At 43.2% G+C, this 20,521-nt stretch overlaps 1 protein-coding gene across 5 annotated transcripts in view; it reads left to right on the top strand.

The window, feature by feature from the left end:
• NRK (Nik related kinase) overlaps positions 1–20,521 on the top strand; it is a 108,028-nt gene that overhangs the window by 39,766 nt on the left and 47,741 nt on the right. For 3 of the 5 annotated variants that reach the window (XM_075513044.1, XM_075513041.1, XM_075513045.1), the window contains exons 4-14: positions 3,297–3,422; positions 4,199–4,309; positions 6,160–6,250; positions 8,365–8,495; positions 11,340–11,394; positions 13,598–13,676; positions 14,380–14,555; positions 16,326–16,398; positions 16,812–17,007; positions 17,874–18,038; positions 18,804–18,965. In XM_075513044.1, coding sequence (XP_075369159.1) covers positions 3,297–3,422; positions 4,199–4,309; positions 6,160–6,250; positions 8,365–8,495; positions 11,340–11,394; positions 13,598–13,676; positions 14,380–14,555; positions 16,326–16,398; positions 16,812–17,007; positions 17,874–18,038; positions 18,804–18,965 — 1,365 coding nt within the window. Of the gene's footprint in view, positions 1–3,296; positions 3,423–4,198; positions 4,310–6,159; positions 6,251–8,364; positions 8,496–11,339; positions 11,395–13,597; positions 13,677–14,379; positions 14,556–16,325; positions 16,399–16,811; positions 17,008–17,873; positions 18,039–18,803; positions 18,966–20,521 lie in introns of those variants that run through there. The other 2 variants (XM_075513043.1, XM_075513046.1) reach the window with 2 other exon arrangements.

Below are 20,521 nucleotides of genomic sequence, written 5' to 3'. Positions count from 1 at the left end.
AGCAAACAGCTTTTTGCACCTGCACATCTGCGAGCTTGTTTCCTTTTCTTAAGCAGCATGATTTATGAGCAGGTTTCTAGACCACTGGGAGATGTGGCTGATGGTAACACTGACAAGAGGGGTGGTGGAAAGTGGAAATCCTGACCATGTGCATGCACCAAAAAGTTGAGGGTGCTTTTATCCCCAGTCAGCCTGCTTGAAGGATATATGTAGCACTGAGACTTGGCAAGTCCAGGTTCAGTTCCTGGCTGGGCCTCAGACATGGCCCATGGGACAGAATTGCTCACATTCACCCTTCTGCCTTGGTTTCTCCATGTGAAATAGAGTAATTTTTCCAAAACCCACTCAAGCACTGGGAAGACAGGGTGCTTCTTGTCTGTGAAATGCCCACCTGCTGTCTTGTATAGCCCTTCACCTTACAGACTGACCGATACTTGAAGTCATATCTCTGTCTCTGGAGGATGCAAGCGTTTGGCTTAGAGGGTTTCTGCTCAGCAGTGGTAGGGCTCAGCAGGGAAGCCCACTGTCCGATCTAAGCAGTGTCTTCCCAAGGCACTTGTCCTATACCTGAGCAGCGTACAGCGGTGTGCGAGCACAGGTAACTGCCTCTACGGGCAAGGATGGGCAAGGGAAGAAGAGGCAGATGCAGGGAGGGAGCAGGTTCCAGCCTTCTGGGTAAATAGCTAAAGACACGAGATAAAGCAGGAATTGGATCATCTTGCTGGTGATCGGAAAGGAGCGTTACGCGTGTGCAGCTCGTCTTTGCTCTTGCCAGCGGGTGTGGAAGAGCCTACCTGGTATTCCAGCTGTGTTCACAAACAGGCACATGCTTACCTGTCTTTTAAAAACATGGAGGTGAGATTCTGTTCCATGAGAGGAACAGAAAGTACTCAGGTAAGAGCTGTGCCAGCATGGTTCCAACATCCAGTAAATTAACTGGGCAAAGGAAGAAGAGCTGAAAAAGAGGCAACAGCTCTGAGGAAGTGGTTGAGATCTGCCAGCTCCCCAGGGGGAACTTTGTGAAAGCTGCAGGCTGGTGCTGAGGACATAGCAGGAAGCTTTTCGGTCAGGCTCCACCAGTGCAAAGTTCATGCAGATGGGTAGAGTTAAAAAAACCCCAAACCTTAAGATCTGAAGAGATCTTAAGTAATTTGGGGAAGGCCTTTACCAAAGATTAATGTGGCCCCTCCACATGTTTGGTTGCCCTAGCAGAAGGAGTGTGTAGGATGCAGGCGGGACAGCAGGGGGAGGAGAGGAGTCCTCCCTGTTTGTTCCTCTTTCTGCCCTTCTTCCCTAAAGACCCGTCACCAGAAACCCGTGTCAGTGACAGGACCCCTGTGGTCAGGTCCAGGATGGTGGTTCTCATCTCCTTATTCTCTGCCTCCCTCTCCTCACCTGCCTGTTTCCACCCTTTCACGTGCACTGTTCGGAGTCCCAAAGGGAGTAGAGCCTTGTTTCCCCTCCCAGAAAGCATCAGCACAAGCTCTCAGCTCCCTTTGATGGTGCCCTGGCCGCGTGCAGAGAGAAATAGGACCTTGCTCGTGGAGGATTTCCTGCGTGCTGTCTGGGCGTCAGCTCTGATTTCTCTTGGAGACCCCAGGTGCTGCACCGGGCTCCTCACCCTTGCTAATTAAGTCATGCAACATCCAGGGCTGTATCAAGCCAAGGATTAAGGGTCCTCCTTTCTCCTTAATTGCAAACAAAAGATAAATGAAATATCTAGTGCAATGTGTGCAGCTTGAGAGCCTGTGTTCAACAAAGGGACTGTTCTGAAACCTGGAATGGCTCATTTTGCTTCAAGTGAAGTTATTTTACATTTCCCATTTCCTAAAGCCTAAGGCAATTAGGCTTTGGTCTGGTAACGTGTCTCCTGTGGATTGATGTTACTGGGGAAAACTTATTGGTCCCTTCTGTTCTGTTGGGAATGATTTTTGTGTGGTTGGGTTTAATAAGATGAATCATATGCATATGCTTGAGGGAATTTGGCTTCAGCCTGTCAGGCTTTAATGTTTTGCTACAGGTAGAAAGGACAACGCAGCTGGTTTTGTCAGCAGTCTGTTGTGATGGTTAGAGGAATGCTTTGATGGCAAAGCTACTGGAAAATAGTGGAAAAGTGCAGAAAAATGTCCAGTGGGGCTGAGCTGTTCTTGCTGCCTCTTTTTTTTCCCTTCAGCTAGTAAATGCTGACTGGGATGTTTTGCAGCAAGGTAGATTAATTTTCAGCTTTGGCATGCCCCTTTTAACCGATACAAGGATACCTTCCAGCACCACTCATTAAAGCAAATGAGACAGCAAAATCTACATGTGTTTCACGGGGTATTGGGCACCACTTCTCTTGGTGGCAACATATCAAACAGGCTAGCTCCGAGAGGACTTCTTCAGATCAGGCAGTTCTCTCTGAAAAAGGGCATTTCCTTCTAATGTAATTATTAAAACTTGTGTTTCCATTAGTTGTCTTATTGTGCACGGTGCTGTACTGGGCAGAAGAGAACATCCACCCTGAAGAGGCTGGAACAAAACCAGCAGGAAAACAGGGCTAGCTAGTGCCTGGAAGGAGATGTCCAGGGGTGTGCTAGCCCCCAGCATGCCAGAGACTTAACTGATGGCATGGTGTTAGGAGGGGGGAAAGCTCCATGGTTCAGGTAGGGTAGCCTCACAACTGGAAGGATGGAGCAGATCCTAACCCTGCGCTGGCTCTGGAGTTTGATTTGTGGCGAGTTGCCTCCTTCTTGGCTTTGATTTCCTCCCAGCAAGACCCTCCACAGGACTGGGAAGACAAATTGGCTGATGTGTGCACTAAGTGCTTTTCCAAGTATTTAAGTAATGGAGTGTTAGGAATATTTTTACTTTTGTTTGAATCTGGTTAATTTCTCCAAGACTAAATTACTGCATACAGTGACCGCAAATGGGGGAGTAATAGGTCCTGTCTAAGCCCCCTGAGGAGACAATATGAGATTGTTATACCAAATTGGGACATTTTTGATTCTTTAGGTCAAACCCTAGAAATTCATTGTTTTAGGCTGACGGATCGGGGTGACTTAAGGCTTAAGAACCTGTCCTTCAGTTGCAGTCTCATAATCACAGGATAACTCAGGTTGGAGGGAGCCTCAGGAGGTCTCTGGTCCAACCTCCTGCTCAAAGCAGGGTCAGCCATGGGATCAGACCAGGTTGCTCAGGGCTGGTTCCAGCTGGGTGTTGAAAGCTTCCAAGACAGAGGTTGCCCTGCTGCTCTGGGCAGCCCTGGAGCTCAGTGATCTCTGGTCACCTAAGGAGCCTTCTGCTCTCTTTTGCTGCAGAATGAAGAGGAGGAAATCAAGCTGGAGATAAATATGCTAAAAAAGTACTCCCATCACCGGAATATTGCTACATATTATGGCGCATTTGTAAAGAAAAGTCCTGCAGGCCAAGATGATCAGCTCTGGGTAAGTGTTTAGTGTCATTTCTGTTCATCAGATTTACAGCTCCCTTCTTTAGAGCTCCAGTATGCTTGGCTTGGACTCTGTCTCAGTGAAACTCTGAAGTCATTGTTCTGAAGAATAACATAAAAGAGAAAAATTGTTCCTCCCTACACGTCTTCCATCCCCTATGATTTCCTTTGAGGATGGGCATAAAGTATGTTATCATACTTGTGACTTGTGCTGTCATTCTGATTTGTTGTTTGAGCTTTTTTTCCCCCAAATTAAACGTTTCTGTATTTTTTTTTTTTAATGAAAGTGAAAGAGAGCTTCTCCTCTTCCCCTCCTCTCTTTTCTTGTTGCTTTCCTCTCCTTTTTTCAGTTGGAAAATAAAAAAGGGAACAGAGGATTTGGCAATAAAGCAAAGAAGAAAAATTAATCCTCCATTTTTTTTGACTGCAAGATTTTTGAAGCTCTGCAGCAAAATTTGAAAAAATTCCCATGTTTTTCAGTGCTATTAGCTCTTGCTTTTCTGATTTTTGTAGTTTCTAAAATAAAAAAAAAGAAAAAAAGAAAAAATTACCCATAACCTGCAACAGGAGAGGAGCACTACTGAGGTTTTTTTATGTATTCAGCAATGTAGGTGATTCAGGAAATGAGATTTTATGTCACTTGGCATCCGGGAAGGTCGCATGTAGTTTGCCACACCTTGATTGTGGTGGAGTGGGTGTTTGCACATGGTATCTCTGCTGGCACCCTGACAGTGCTGCGGTAAAGGTGTATTGTGATTTGTCTTCCTGCAGTTGGTGATGGAGTACTGTGGTGCGGGCTCTGTCACTGACCTGGTAAAGAAGACAAAAGGGAACTGTTTCAAGGAAGACTGGATTGCATACATCTGCAGAGAGGTTCTCAGGGTGAGTCGTGTCAACAGAGCTTTGTTGCTCATTTGCAACAAAAAGGTCTTCCAAGCTTTTGGTCGCTAACATATGTCACTAATGAGCATTGTTGTTTAAAGGTTTTGATCCATGGGGCTCATGGGCTGTGGTCCTTGAGTTCAGAAGAGCCCAAAGAGCCAGCATGATGGCTGCTTGACATCCCATATTATTGTAGTTAATCCCATTTTCTGTATGAAGAACAGAAAATTCCTGTTTCCTATGGCAAATAGCCATCTTCTGAAAGTCCAGATTCTGGGCATCTAGAAAAGTAAATAAATTTTCTGTTTTCAGTGAGTCTGTCCTCCACATCAGGAGATCTTACTGCTCGTTGCTTCAGCTGTTCATGCTGCGTAAGATCTTTCTGTTCATAATTCCTTTACCTGCACACATTCAGGGGCCTCTTTTCCGCACTATTAGAAGCAGTGTTGACAAAACAGCATTCCAAAATCTTAAAGGTGGCCTTGCTGGGGCAGTATTCCCCAAGACAATTCTTGGGGCTGTATTTCATTCTATGCAGGCTTACGGCTTTTTTTTTGTTGTTGGTTGGTTGGTTGGTTGTTCCTGGGAATTGTTTTATCCTCTGTACTTTCCAAGTGTAATCTAGTGAACTAGCCTGGGGGGGGGCGGAATGTTGGAACCTGTTGTTCTAAATTCAAAACCCATTACAGAGTTACTGATCCATCTTCCTTGTAATGGAGTTTTACTACTTTTCTAAATAATGGTAAGATAAACGTGTATTCTGGGAGCTGGAATTCAAATGGCTTGCCAAAGTAATGCTTGAATAGGGGTAAATCTTTGCTTCTGGAGCAGAGGAGTTGAGAAGCGTGCTCAGTAGAGAACACTGGCCATCTTACAAGGATTTGGCATTAAACTGCAGATTGTAATAACTATAACTGGAGAGCATGGGGAGAGCTCTTCTGCAAAAAAAAAAATCTTACTGGTCTGGTCAGGTTGCTCTTCATTTGTGTGGCTGTAGTATCTCTATTAAAGCAATTGATGTTAAAACATTTGTTTTACGCTCATGCAACTGAAAACCATAACAGCATGCTGGTGTAAAACAAGAAATTGGTTTTAATCGTGCTTGTTTCAAAACAGAATGACCCAATTGCATGTGGATTGACAATGTTTCCTTCTGGAAAATTTAAAAGCTGGGTGGAAGCTCTATTTGAAGTCATTAATATTACAGAGGCTAAGCATTTTGAGTGAAGCATCCCCTGGCTTACTATAATGTATTATTTCAGTGTGTTCCTTTATATCTATGCTAGTTTATAGATTTTGTACAGTTTATACAATTTTGGAATAGAGGAGAAGACGGAATATTACAAATATTAGCTGAAAGAAAACAGTATGTGCTGCATTCAAAAAGAGGTCTGACATGGTATTTTGAACTTTCTGTGGTCCAGTTACCATTGAATATGGTTTTGCTGAATGCAGAATTTAAGCCATTGTGGCCAGCCAGCTACTGTCTCTGGTCCTCATACAGAGCATTCTGGATTGCTCTTCCCCTCTTTTGTTTGCTTTTAACGCATAGTATAAGGAGGCATTCCTTGATCCTGAGACAGAAGTTTAAAATACTGCTACCTTGTTCTCTTCACACTTGACATCAGAGATACTCCACTACTGTCAAGGCTGTGGGTAAAGAAGACGGTCAAACTTGTGGTTGCTGTCCTCTCTCCTCCCTGAAACTGGGGTCTTCATGTTGCTAATAACATCTAAAGGACTTCCGCTATGAATAAAGTCTGAGAAGGGTAAAAGTGTAAAAAGTCAACAATGCCACGCTCGTGATAAGGATAGGAAGAAAGAATAAGGGAAGTCTGGTTTTCTTTTAGGGCTTGGCACATCTTCATGCTCACCATGTCATCCATCGAGATATTAAAGGACAGAATGTTCTTCTCACAGAAAATGCAGAAGTAAAACTGGGTAAGTTTCCTTAAATGTGTGCTAGAAACCTGTTCGTAAAAATTTAAGATTTCCATCTTGTCTTGGAAAGAACCTTCAGTAACCTAAGAGCAACAAATATGTCAAGTAGCATTAATGCTTGTGTTTATAAGGTGTCTGTCATGTAGAAAGAGCTGACAATGTGACATGTTCTGCAAGGATGTCACTCACAGCCTGCGGGGAATACAGCTACTTCTAGACAGTCAAACACAGAACCTGTCTAGTAAGTCACAGCACCATCAGGCCTTCACAGCAGATCCTGGCATGCAAAGATTTCCAAAATAAAAAAGTTGGGGCAATAAATTATGCTAATCCATTTCTCTAAGGGAAATGGTCTTAGAGATTTTCACAAATCTGACAATAGGTGAAATTACTCATTTGTAAGGGCTGCCACTGAAGAGTAGCTCTTACTAATAGTCATCTCAAAAATGTCGGAGAGTTTACTTATTTCCTTTTCTAGCTGTGAGATGTCAGTGTTGACAACTTCTGACTTCCTAAGACTAAACTCAAGTACATATCTCTCTTGAGGAGGGGATGTCTTTCATGTTTTGGGAAGACATCACAGAGAACGCATAGCAATGATTTCAAGGAGCAGTGTCAAGGACAGCAATTCTCTTATTTGGGATGATCTTTACACTCCCTCTCTCTTTAATTGAAAGAATTCACTGTGGAGTTGGAGAACAAAAATAATAAACATGGCCTGTGGATGTGCGGTAGGATGTTTGGCTGGAGCTAGTAAAAATACGTACTTTAAATCTCATTATGGTTTAACCTTATGGTGAAATAAATCCTGGCTTCACTGAAGTCAAAGGGAGTTTTGCTGATGTATTAAATGAAGGCAGGATTTTGCTTGTAGTCTCTAAAAGATATGTACTAGTTTTCAACTGTTCCCTTTTAAAACTGGCAAGATGAGGGGTTTGTGTGTGTTTACGATCTTGTATAGTTACCAGTCGCACCATTCTTCACATGGTTGACAAGAAAGTTAAACCTTTCTAGCTCGGGGTAAAGATGAAACAGATTTATTAAGTACAATTTAAAAAAAAAAAAAAAAAAGTTGTTTCCAGAGAGATTTAGCTCGTGTGTCTTAAAGTCAAGAAGCTAGAAACCCAAGAGTTCCTCAGTCCAGTTCTGTTCCACTTCAGTGTAAGTGTGCACACTTCCCATCAGAAGCACAGAGCACAAGATGATCCCAAAGGCCAGGTCCAGCTTACTGTTGGAGAAGGTTTGCTAAACAGGCACATTAAATTATAGTAGTACAAATGGTTGTGGTTTGCAGATGATCTGCAATGAGGTAACATAAGTGAGAAAATCTGCTCCTTGGTGGTAACCGTAGGGCTGTCTCCTTTCAGTCCTTTCTTTTCCCTGCTATTTTGTCTTCTCTGTGAATAGCACTCAAGTGCTATGCCCAGTGGATCCAATTAGTGTATCATAGAAGTTTGTTCAAAGAAAAATACAATCACATAATTATTGGTTGTGTGGGCCCTTCTTCATATCTGAACAAAACCATTTTGCTGTACAATCCTGATGAAAGTAACACTCTTTTCAGCACAAAGAGCATACACTCAGTTCACTCATCATAATAAGTCTAAGATCAGAATAAACTAGTATACTCTCCAGCTTGTTCTAAGATAGTGTATGAATGTAGGGAAGGAGTTATTCTAAATGTCTCAAAATGAAGTGATATGATAGTTCTTTCTAGCTTTCACAAATAGCCATATCAGACACATCTAAATTTGCCTTGTCCATAGATACTATTTTTCCTTTCAGATACTAGTTAAAGATCTCGACTCCAACTCAATGTAGCATATAGATTAAGCATAAATTATTCTGTAATGTCTTCCTAGAGCAATTCCTGTCTGCTGTAACCTGCCTGGCAGATTTAGCATGCTGTTTATTTGATCCTTCTGTCAAAAAGAAAATAAAAGAAAAAAGTTAAATTTCAAGTATTGGACAAGATGTACTGGAGGAACTCAGATTTCATATGCATTGTAGCCCAAAGTTTTGGTATTCTAAACAGTATGAAAGTAACCAAGCAAACACTCTGCCATGTGGATACAACTCTTTATTAATTTCTTTACCTCTGCTTGGCTTTTCAGTGGATTTTGGTGTAAGCGCTCAACTGGATAGGACTATTGGGAGAAGAAACACATTTATTGGCACACCGTACTGGATGGCACCTGAGGTCATTGCTTGTGAGGAGAACCCAGACTCTACGTACGATTACAGAGTGAGTGTTACAACTCTGCATAAGGTAGCAAAACTTGCAGGTTATTGCTGAAATCCTGCTCAAGTATTGCATTTGAAAAGTTCAAACTTCCCTCCTTTTAAACTGCAATAATATTATAACTGTACAAATAGAAGTATTTGTAATATGTGGGTGGTGGCTCTTTTTAAGAGTGGAGTTTCATTATGAATACTTTTTTGTGAATTGTTAATACCTGAAATACACTTTCATGAATTTCTGTGCAAAAAAAACCCCCTGATATATGGAGGTTGCAGGTCAGGATAGAAAAGAAAGGAAGAGGTAAATTTGGAAGGAATACCTGAAGCAGTGTAACACCAATATGACAAGTTACTGCTCTCTTCTGTGGTAGAGCTGTTTTACTCTGTACTCAGCTGCGAATCCTGAGTTAATTGGCAATAATTAATATCACTTCAGTCATTTATAAGCACGTGACGGCAAGAGGTTTCCCATCCCTTAATGATTTCTGGTCATTCGCAGGGCGGCTGAGGTGAGAAGGCACAGCACTTCTTGTGTTCCAGTTTGTGCCCATTGTCCTGTCACTGGGCACCACTCGGAAGCCTGGCTTGGTCCTCTTTACTCCCCTCCCATCAGGAATTTGTACGCATGTGTGAGATCCCCCTGAGCCTTCCCTTCTCCAGGCTGAGCAGTTCCATCTCTCTCAGCCCAGAACCTCCCAGCTCTAATCCCTTAAACATCTTTGTGGCCCTTTGCTGCACCCACTCGGATATATCCATGACTTCCTTCTACTGGGGGCCCAAGAACAGCTATCAAGCACTTTTTCCGGTTCTCCTCCTAACTCTTATAATATGCCGATGCTGCTCCAAAGAGACTTACAACGCTTATTCTTTGTCCTCTGGCCTGTTTCCAGCAGTGTTGCCATCTGTCTGTCTGCACTTATCATGCAGGATGTTTTCCAGGGATGGCTTTCTGAGCAGCCACCTTCTGAGTGACCCTCCGGTCACTCTCTTGGTTCAGGTGCTCTCTTGGTTGCCACTTTCCACCTCTCTTTCTAGTTGTGCCTTCAGAAATATTTATTAGAAGAACCTGTTACTGCTTCCATTTTCTAGTGATTCAGGTCTCCCTTGTTGAGCGCTCCTGTGCGGCACTGGCAGAGTGAGGTCACATTGTGTGTCAGTCATGACCAAAGAATGTTCCTGGATTTTATTTTCTTTTTCATACCATGTAAATCTTCTACTGAAACCTCAAGAAATTAATGTCTTGTCTTCATTCCCTGTCCCCAGTTGACTTCCTTTTCAGAATGTGTACTTTTCAGAAGATAAAAGCATTAGGAACGTGCACCCCTAATTCTTGAGGTTTCTTTGCCTTCAGTAATAATTACAGTTCATCCGTGTGCATTTATGTCTGCTTCCAAATGGATTCTGCAGATGGTAGTTCAAAACTGATCAGCAGAGGGGTTTGGAAGCACTAGTGCAGACAGTGCTGTGACTCAGAAGGTGGCACGGGGCCGGTCTTTTCTACAGAGATTTATAGCTGATATGATGAGCAAAGTAGCAGGAAGCCACTCTGTAAGTTCTTGCTGTTCCAGCTCTGATTTAAAAAAAACATTATGACAAATGGGTAAAAATATATATGTATATATACACACTGACCTTTACAAACACTGCTGTCGTCCTCCCTTTCACCTGTCTGCCTCTCACGCTTTGAGACTCCAAACCAAAATTCTTTGTAGCCTGGTTGTTTCTCCCATTGTCCCCAAAACCTGCAGCACTACCCCTAGAAGACTTTTCTCACTTTCAGTCATTTACTTAATAACAAGTCAGGATTGTGAATCTGTTAAATTCCCGCCAGTTTTTTTGTCAAATCCCTCTGCAAACTATGATGCAAACTGGTTTTCAGCTTGCGTAAAGCCGTTCAGAGCAGCTGGACTGAGAAGGCTCTGTTGATAAAGTCAAATTTAGTTAGAGTGCCAGGCTGGGTATGAGCTGCTATTCATGTAATGGTATATTGCTTCTAATCTTTGAAGGTTTGTCTTCTGTCGCTCCCTTTTTGAAAGATAGTTTTAGAGAAGCCCTGCAAGTTGGTTCGGTCACGTGCCTCTCATTTGGCTACATTTAGACACAAAAAATAGTAAAATAATGCACATGATTAATCAAGTGGAAACCTGTGAAGTTTTTACAGTCGCTGGTACTGTTTCCGATTTACCTTCCGTGATCAAAACGTGGCCCTTAGCATCCAGATAAGCTGATAAAGAAAACTCTGCTTGAAGTGAACTGAGCTGAACATATACTGCGGCGTAAATCTGACTGCATGATGTGCTCTCCTTTCATGTGACCAAAAATATGTGACTGGACAACTACAACTTTGTAGACAGAAAAAGTCAGACCCCAAGGCCTGACTATAATTTCTGTTCCATCAGTGTAGGAACTCGGCAATGGCTGCTCTGAAATAAGCATTAAGACCAAGAATTTTTTTGGCCAGGAGCAGGGCGGTGAGGCACTGCTGTGTCTCACTGCCTCATGAAAACAGTTTAGAAGTTTTAAAACATATATTTAAACGGTGCCTGCTATATTCTGGCTCTTGTTTCTTTGAATGCAGAAGGTCTGCATTTTGGGGCTGGCTGCTTAAATGATGAATCAGCTGTTCAGAGTTACATGGGAAATGGGAAGCTTCTGGCTATTTAGCACATTTCCTAAAAGCTCAGTAGGGAATGGGAGGGAGCAGAATGCATGTCACTCCAACTAAACCTGATCCAGGAGAAATCTAGGGCAACTGTAAAAAACAAACAAACAAAAAAAACCCAAAAGAAAACAAACAAAAAAGCTTGAATGCTGCAAGTTGCAATGTGCAATGTTTCTTTTCCTGCAGAGTGACCTATGGTCTCTGGGAATCACTGCTATTGAAATGGCTGAAGGAGCTCCTCGTAAGTGATTTGGTATAAAGGTGGGGGTGTCTACGCTTTGTGAACATGTTCTGGGTTAAAATAAATCATGCTTGGCTAATGCACAGATGTACAAAATTCTGGTTCTGGCTATATCTTTAAAAATAATCTATGACTTTTTCTTATTTGGGCTCTTTTGCTTTCCTCTTCCTTTTAGACTCTTTAAGTCTATATTTTGATTCCTTGCCTTCATTTCCTGGGGAAACAAAAAATTTTTTCTTAGAGCTCTTGTTAGCATCACTTTGTTGATCACTGCCTGTGGGTACAGCTAAGCAGAAGCGATTGACACATTAGCAGAAAAAATTGACAAGAGTGGCTTTGGGTTTAGGTCACTGAAAAAAAAATACGGTAGCGGGAGAAGCTAGGCCTAAAGGTTATATTTTTACTCTGGGACTGACTTGATTCTCACAGGTTTTGGGATGAGCACTGTATTTGCTCACGTAATGGCTTCGGTCCGTGATCCCATTCTCAACGTGACAGCAGATTGCCATGGTTTTACAGCCTGCCCTCGCCTGCCAGCTGTCCCCCTCGCCCCTCTGGTTAGCACCGCGCAGCCGTCGGGCAGAGATCGGTGGCTGCAGCGTGAATGCGAAGACCTCGTGGTTTTTTGTTTCCACGGAGGACTGGTTGCTTTGCCCCAGCACCCGCGAAGCAGATGTGATGTGACGGGGTATCCGGTCACTGCTGAGAGCACAGGAGATGAAATAAATCATACTCTGGCCTGAGCTTGAGAGCACGTAGGCTGTGTTTTTAAAAAACATGCTTGGCTGTTCTCCCATCAGACTTGGTTTTTAGCAGTGCTCAGGAGCCAGCTGGAGTTCAGGAGCACTTTCAGGCACTGTGCTTCAGGCTAGCTGAAGCTTAGTCCTGAGACGTGAGTCTGGGGAGTTTTCGTTGAGAGAGACTTTGTAGCTTTGCATGCTAATTCCTCGGGCCACTTGTATTTGATGTTTTCACTGGTTTTGGCAGGGAAATGCTTTGGATTATATTCTGCTGCATTGTGTTTTGTTTACTGTAGTACAACAGCGTCTGGGACCCATAGCTAGAAACCAGACTTCTTCTGCCCTCCCATCCCCACTCTATCACCCATGCGACTGAAAATACAAAGGAGAAAGCCAAAAACAGAACCCAGATATGAGAAACGATGGCAGGTAGATGCAGGCAGAGAAATTAATAGCAGGCAGTGAAGGCTTTACCAGACCACAGTCTTCTCCCTTTTACTACTTCTGTAATGCTGTAAGTTCATTCCTGTTAGAAAATCCCTGCTGAACACCTGTATATCATAAGAAATCAGCCTCCATAAAGTTCCTATCAGTTGTCATTCAGTAGCTGTGTTTTGTGAAGGAAGACCTCTGACCCTCGATATTTCTCCGTGACAGATGGAGCACACTCATAATTCCATACAAAATGCCTGGGATAGATGAGATGTGACAGTATTTACTTTCTGCAGAGTTCTTGTAGCTTCAGCTTTCCACAACAGTAACACTAAAGAGAAGTACATTGGGCTGGAGAGAAAACGGCGTCCGAATGCATGAGTAGAACCTGTTGCAGATTGTCTAATAATGGTGCTCACACTCCCAGAACACAGAATAGATGAAATGCGTGCTTAGTCATTACGCTCGGTGCCGGTGACACAGTTTATGAGCTCTCCACTTCGCATCAGGTTTTCTTCATCCTGCATTTTCTCTTCTGCCATGAACGATGTTTGGTTAACATTTAGCTTATCATTTCTCTGAACCTTAAGCCAGACATAATAAACTAGATAAGTATTTCAATCCCAACTTTAACTTCTATTTATGTGTAAACACCCTTTGCTGTATTAGAAAGGTGAGCTTTTTTTCTGTCCTTCTGAAGCCTTATATATAAAAAAATATGAAGAAAGTTGTACTCGTTCCTGCCATGCAGCCTTTCTTTCAAATCTCTTTTAACTGCCAATACTGGTATATTGTCATGAAAGATTTCTGTGTACTCAGGGACTTAATTTCCTGGCTGTAGTGTGAATTCGTTGACTAACGGTGTGGTTCTGCAGTGGATGCTGTGCTGCTGGAAGTGGGAGTGTTTGTGGAGGACTGCTCCTCTCTGTCGGGAGAACCAGGCTCCTGACCCAGCTGGGTCAGCGTGGTCAGGCTGTGGGAGGGACAGGGGTGGAGATGCACCCTTCAATAGCTTGTGGTTTCCTTTGCAGCCCTGTGTGACATGCACCCCATGAGAGCGCTCTTCCTCATCCCACGGAACCCGCCCCCAAAGTTGAAATCCAGAAAATGGTAAAGAGATGTGTAAAAACTGTATTTTTGCTGCATTGGGCTCAGGAGGATTTTGAGCTCTTCTTGTCCAGAGACGATTATGTTGTAGGATTTCCTACAGTGATCTATGAGGTCTTTCCTAGGCTGTTTCTAGTGCTGGTTAAGCTGCAGGTGCAGATGTAGTTTACCTTTGGGAAGCAATACTGTTCTTTTGAACTCTGCCTAAACTGCGGCAGTCGTTGCCGTTGCTAGTTTGGCATGGGTGGCTGCAATTGCAGTATAGGCAAGGCTTAGATGAGCTGCTTGGGGTCTGTGCTTTCTCAGAAGACTGCATGGATGTTGCGGGGCTAATGCCAGTCACTGCGGTCTACAGAGAATTAGTTTGTCTTTTAAATGAAGTGTATAAAGAAAATCTTCACCATATCAAAAGGGTAAGGGCATTTTTGAAAGAGTTGCATTGGCCAGATTGTGGTTTTGTTGATCTGGATGTAAATTCAGGGTAACTCCACTGAGAGGACGGTCGAGGTAGAGTTTCCCATCATTCGCACTCAGCGCTGTGCTGGTCTCAGGAGGTGCGTTGGTGGCAAAACTCACATTGTCTCATGTGGGTCCAGTGCAAAAGGAAACCTTGCAAACTTAGTGCTTTCCATCACTTGGGGGTAGTGCTTTTGGTGCAGAAGTTGAAAAGGATTATTGTTTTCCTCCACTTTTCTGTCTTTTTCAGGTCAAAGAAATTCCTAAACTTTGTTGAAAGCTGCCTCGTAAAAAATTATTTGCATCGTCCGTCCACTGAAACCTTGCTTAAGCATTCTTTCATCCGAGACATGCAGAATGAACGGCAAGTGCGCATCATGCTGAAAGACCACCTGGACAGGACCAGGAAGAAAAAAGGAGAAAAGGGTACTGTGGCAAAAAAAAAAATAGAAATCACTGCAGAGAGTAGGTCCTCTTCCAATTTTGGCAGCAGAGTACAAGGCAGATGCAACTGAAATAGTAGAACCAGGAAAACTGTGAGAAAGTGTTGTCCTTGATAGCGGTGGGGCCATTTTGAAGATCTTTTTGCCAAAGCCCAGGTCCTTAATGGTGTTTAAGTGCTAAAGTCTTTGGAGCCTGACTGACTCTGATTCACTGAGAGCAACCCTAATGCTAACGTGAGCAAGGAGTCCAAGTAAAGTCTAGGTCCCTCCTTTCTTGAGTATCTAAGTAGTACTCAGTGAACATTTCCTAATCTCTTAGTTCATCTGTCTGTCCCCGATCCATTTAATTTACCTGTTGCATCTCCGTATAATTTTAGCTTGTGACTTCTTTGGGGGCAGAAGTGCTCTTTAGGCGTTTTGCAGTGGAGTGCCCAAAAGAGACCTTGAGAAGGCCTCCAAGCTCCAGCAAAACACAAATGGGTATAATGAATCATCTACTTCACAGGGTGGCTGAAGAAAAAGAGAGAATCTGAGTTTGTTCCAAATGCTAGCCTTACTCTTCAGAGCAAAACCTGGAAGAGACAGTGCATGAGTGGGGATGATACTTGGTAAATGTCTGTGCATAGCAGACTAAGGGCTGTGCAAAGTGGAGAGAGAGCCATAGCCTGCCGACCACCGATGTGCCCTGCCCTCTCTCCCCTCTTCCTCTTCGGTATATTTTATACTGGCAGGGGCACCGTGAAGATCAGTGACTATGAGGGTAAACTCGGAAAGCACTATACAGTTGGAAAGTGACTTATAAACTCCAAGTATTGATTTGACGACAGGAATATTTGTGCCTAAGATGAAATTGCTGTTGCAGTGTAGATTTACTGACTCCAATAGTAGTTGCAAATTCTGCCACCTCTTTCAGCTATGAATCTCAAAGCATATTCAAATGGAAAGATAGCAAGTTAGAGTTTCTCACCAATGCTCTTGGCGGGGGGGGGGAATGCAATTATAACAATCACTTCTTGATAGATAGTTCTATTTTGACCTGAAAAGTGCTATTTTTAATCAAAGCTCCCCTGAAAGGGAGGACAGTGTGAAATTGCCAGACTATACGCTTCAAAAAAATTAAGTCCCACTTTAGCATGCCATATAGCCAGCAATGCAGGGTAGGACCAGTTTGAAATTATCCCTTAAAAGCTGCCTTCGTGTTACTCTTGAAGAGAACTTTAAAAGTGTGGGTCAGCTTCTTCTGAACCACCGTGCTAAAACTAGCATTAATTTATTATCCTTATTTCTTTTTTTAATTATTCACTTTACTACGAAAGGAAATCTGGATTTTCTGAAGGCCTCAGTTTAGCCATACAACAGGTATACAGTAGCAGAGAAGGGCAGTACAAGTCTTTTATGTCCTATCTCAATTTCTTTCTGAAGAACCTCTCTGCTGGTGGTGTTATGGGGGTTGGATTTCTCTGTGGGTTTAGCCTGATTTATTTCAGATTATGGAAATAGGTTAGTTTTGTAAAACCAATACAGTCAGTCAAGGGAAAAAGTGGGAGTGCATAAAGGGGCTGCCCTGAAACATTATCTGAACTAGATTTTGAATTATGTATGTGGATATCTTGCCTCCCCCGTGCAACCTGTGGCTTTTAAATTCCTGCTGAGCTACATGTAGTTCAGGTTGAGTGCTCAGAAACAAAGTTCAAGATCGTATCTTAAATAACAGCATCCTCCACTGGGGTTTGTTTATTGTTCTCTTTTTTAGAAGAAACGGACTATGATTACAGTGGAAGTGAGGAGGAAGATGATGAGCTGAATGAAGATGAAGGAGAACCAAGGTTAATTTTATTACTGGAATAGAAAATTTAACTGCCCAAGCTGTTCTCATTGAAGGCAGCCCTCCTCAGCCAGAATGGCTTTCTTAACTTGCTCTGAATCCCTTATCTCCTGTATCCCCTCTGGTAGCTTTAACTGTTTTGTAGCTATCAAATATAACTGCGGAGTATAAGATGTCTGTAATAAGCTGCTTCTTAGTTCCCTTGCAATGGGGAGGAAACTCTCACATGAAGGACCCAGTAATCAGCTTCAGGCTGTTTTGTAGCACAGTAGGTGCGGATGCATAGTCAACATGCTGGAGATTTATCGGAACATCTTAATTTGCTAACACAGGACAACAAGCAATTCCCAATGCCCCTTGTATTCTCTCTTTAATGTTATGTTTAGTCATGTGGAAACCTCCCCTTTGTTTCAGCTCCATAGTTAATCTCCCGGGAGAGTCAACCCTCCGCCGTGAATTTCTGAGGCTGCAGCAGGAGAATAAAAACCGTTCTGACCCTCATCGCCAGCAGCAGCAACTGAAGGACCAGGAGAAATACAAGAAGCAGCTGCTGACAGAGCGGCAGAAACGGATCGAGCAGCAGAAAGAGCAGAGGAGGAGGCTGGAGGACGTAGGGACTGGCTTGTATTGTTGTTCCATGTCTCATCACAAATAAAAAATGTGCCTGTATAGAGTAGGCTTTGAAAGGCAAGAAGGCTGTGTTAAATTGTCAGCACAACCTGGACTGTAGTCTTTAGCCCTGGGAAAACTGCGTCACTTTTGAACACAGTGATTTTAAATGATTTTAAATGGACTGTCCTTTTCCTGCTGACAACCTGCCCTGAGCTTTGGGAGTGGAAGAGGGAAGGGCATTTTGCTTGAATTAGTTTGGCAGTGGCAGCCCAGGCAGATGGGATGAGAGATCCCGGTTTCTTTCTCCTGTGTGTTGCCCAATTCGGAGTGAGTCTGTCTGATCCAGAGTCCTGGCCCTGCTTCTGTTTAAGATGCTACAAGATAGCTGCTGCCTTTTCAGTTGTCTGACACGCTGTGGTGTTGGAGGCATTGCTAAATCACCAACGTGTCTCTTCCCATGAGCATCTGATGAAATTCAAGCATTATGCAAACACTCCAGAGCTGGCATTTGTGAAGCATAGTGCTGCTCCAGCAAAACGGAGGGACTCTGGAAAAACCCTTCCTTCTCAAAATGACAGGAAGACATTTGTCATTAGATTAGCTGCCAGCCATCACACAGATCTCGCATGCCTGCTTAAACGAACGGCAAATCTGCCCTCGGCTGCCAAAAGGGCAAAGGTTTCACTTCAAGTTTGGCAGTCGTTGTGGTGGCAGCTTGTGGCTGCTGCGCAGTGTATCGGGTATCCCCTATTAGTGACTGCCTAGCAGGAGAGGGGCCTTGTGATTAATGAACACTGTCATAAGTAATTGGTGGGTACAGAAGTGAAGTAAAACAGGCAATGTTATTCCCTGCCTCTCTTCTAGCATCAGAGGCGAGAGCAGGAGCTACGAAGGCAGCAGGAGTGTGAGCAGAGGTGGCCAGAGGCTAAGGCCGTTCAGAGGAAAGAGGAGAGGTGTAAAGAAGACAAAAGGGCTGTGGAAGATGAACGGTTCATAGTAGATGGACAGAGGAAATCAGAAAAGAAGCAGGTATGAAAAGAGTGTTTACTGACAGCAATTCGCAGCTCCCTGTTCCTGTAGCTGATGTCCTTCTCCGTTCCCTGAGGGTGTTCCCATCTTCTGAGTCACAGACCAGAGAGGGACTTTTTAAATGTATTTACTGCCTCTTGTTCTCCGATTCAGCCTTCTTTCAAGTTCACTTACATGTTATTGAGTCATCCCCCTTGTCTACCGCAATGACACTGCCTCTCCCACTTCTGTACCTGCCATTTCTGTGTGCTGAAATGGTCTTCAGTCACTTCAGTCTGATTTAAAATATCTTTAGCCTGAAAGCTTCCAGCATCAGCTCAACCTAAGCTTAAATCTCCAGTCTCCAGTTTCTGTTCAGGTTGTAATCAGCACTGTTTCTTTTTCACAAATAAAAATGGAGCAGAGGTTAATTTTAATGCTGAAGTCTCATTGTCAAGTCTGGCACCTTGGCAACAATGTTCTTCTAATGTTTCAGCAGCAAACTGATTTGTAATCAAACAGAAGCACGGAGTGTTTGATTAAAACCCTCTGATTTTAGGAAAAATAAAAAGAAAAAATACGGTTTTCTGACGTGCTGTCTCAAAAGCCAACTGCAGAGTGTTTGGGGTCACTTTATGCTTCCTTCTGCTCGGGGTTGTGGCTCTTCTGCCAGCCCTGCTGGAGCTGTGCTCTCTTTGTTCTGTGAAAAGCCAGTATTTCCAGTGGTCGGCTTGGTTGTCCTCCAAGGCATTGTTCTCTCTGAGGTTCATCACTCTCTGCTTTCAGAAGGTGGAAGATGTGCAGCACAACAGGAAGGTGCATCGAACTCTCCCCAAAGATCAGACACAGCTGCTGTCTCTCCAGCATGACCACAAGCAGAAGAAGAAGGAGCCTTCCAAGAGTTCAGACTCAGCAGCGCATCCTCCATCAAGCAGCACAAGCAAAGAGGTACCGTCTCAGCTAATGTAGCATTTTGGTGCTTTGCAGTTTATGATGCTGTGGTAATGCTGAAGCAGAGAACAGACTGATCTTTAAACCTAAATCTGGAGCTTGACCTGTGTCTTACTACACACTTATGCTACAGTGAAGCCTTTGGTTTCCATTAATGTAGAGGATAAGGGAAAGGAGAGGTTGCTCTGTCACTTCCACTCGAGTTCAGAGAAGGGTTTGACTGGTGAATGGGGAAACAAGGTCCTTCTGATCAACCAGGTGTCATTCCCTTGTCTTCCAAAGAGGAATGAATTAAGGTAGTAGCATCTGAGGTTTAACAGATGTCTTTGCCTGATTTTAGGGTTCACAAAATGGCATCATGCCTCCCAAGCACAGATCTCTGTGCCCCGATACCAGGCTGTGGTGCCTTTTCTTGTTCTTTGTCTCCCAGGATTTTAGGTAGATAAGATTTGATAGATCAGGGGTAGCCACATATAGTCCCTGATTAAGAGTTGTAATCCATTTCACTCTTTTGCTAACTCTGAAAGTATTTCTGCCCACCAACTTGTTCTGCTTACTGTTATCATGTTGTGAAAAGCTACAGGTCCATTTCACATACATTATCTCATCATTCCTAGCACATTTATTTTTCTTTTTGATGTAATCCCAACTTGTGAGCCCAGTTCTACAGCTGGTGTGATTTGTTGTGTTACTGAAGTCTGGGTCGATGTAAAAAAATCTCTGCAGCTCACAGGCACCTCCTTGGGTGGCTGTGTCTAAGTAGAACAGTGGATGTGATGGCCTCTGCATTCATGGCAAAGCATCTTCCCAAAATACCCAAGCAAAGGCATGAGGAGAGCTCATGCACATGCATGTAGGAGGAACGCAGAGCGCTGCTTCTTAACATCTTGCTGCAGTCTTTAAGCAAGCGCCCTCTTTGTCAGCTCTTCATATGTGTGCGTGCATGCTGCAACTGGTTCCCTTAGCTGAAATTTTCTATATTGATAAACAGTTAAATGAAACGGCTAGGATTGTTGAAATGATTAATTTTAGTAACTGAATAGAGTCTGCAAACAGCTAAGCAGCAATATGAAATCAGGAAAACAAAAGATACTAAGCTCCTTGTTAGAGTAGCAGCTTGTGAAAACGAGAATAATCCTGTTTGAAGTACAACTTAACTATCAAAAACCGAAATGCCCTAGCTCCAAAGGCTTTATTGCATTGACTGATTAAACAAATCATTACTGAAAGTTGAATGAACTCCTCTTGAAGTCAGTATTTGCTTGATGGTGGAGGGCTGGGTCTTATTCCAGCTGGGGAGTAAATTGGGTGTGGACAGAGAAGTAAGCTGCTTTTGCTAAATACACAACGTCAATGTCAATAGAAATGCTTTGTCTTTGCTAGACTTTCGGTGGGTGGGGAGAAAATGCAACTCAGTTGAGTTAATTTAACTTTCTTTTCTACTTCGTTGTAGTTAGAACTCAAAAGAACTGCAAAATGTCAGCTTAAATACTCATCTCTGGTTTTGGCATGTGTTTTGTAAATGACCCCTTTGTAGCAGAATGAAATGTATT

This window comes from Mycteria americana, chromosome 10 (genome assembly GCF_035582795.1).
Source record: "Mycteria americana isolate JAX WOST 10 ecotype Jacksonville Zoo and Gardens chromosome 10, USCA_MyAme_1.0, whole genome shotgun sequence".
Classification (NCBI taxonomy): domain Eukaryota; kingdom Metazoa; phylum Chordata; class Aves; order Ciconiiformes; family Ciconiidae; genus Mycteria; species Mycteria americana.
This window is presented reverse-complemented; position numbering and strand designations above follow the sequence as displayed.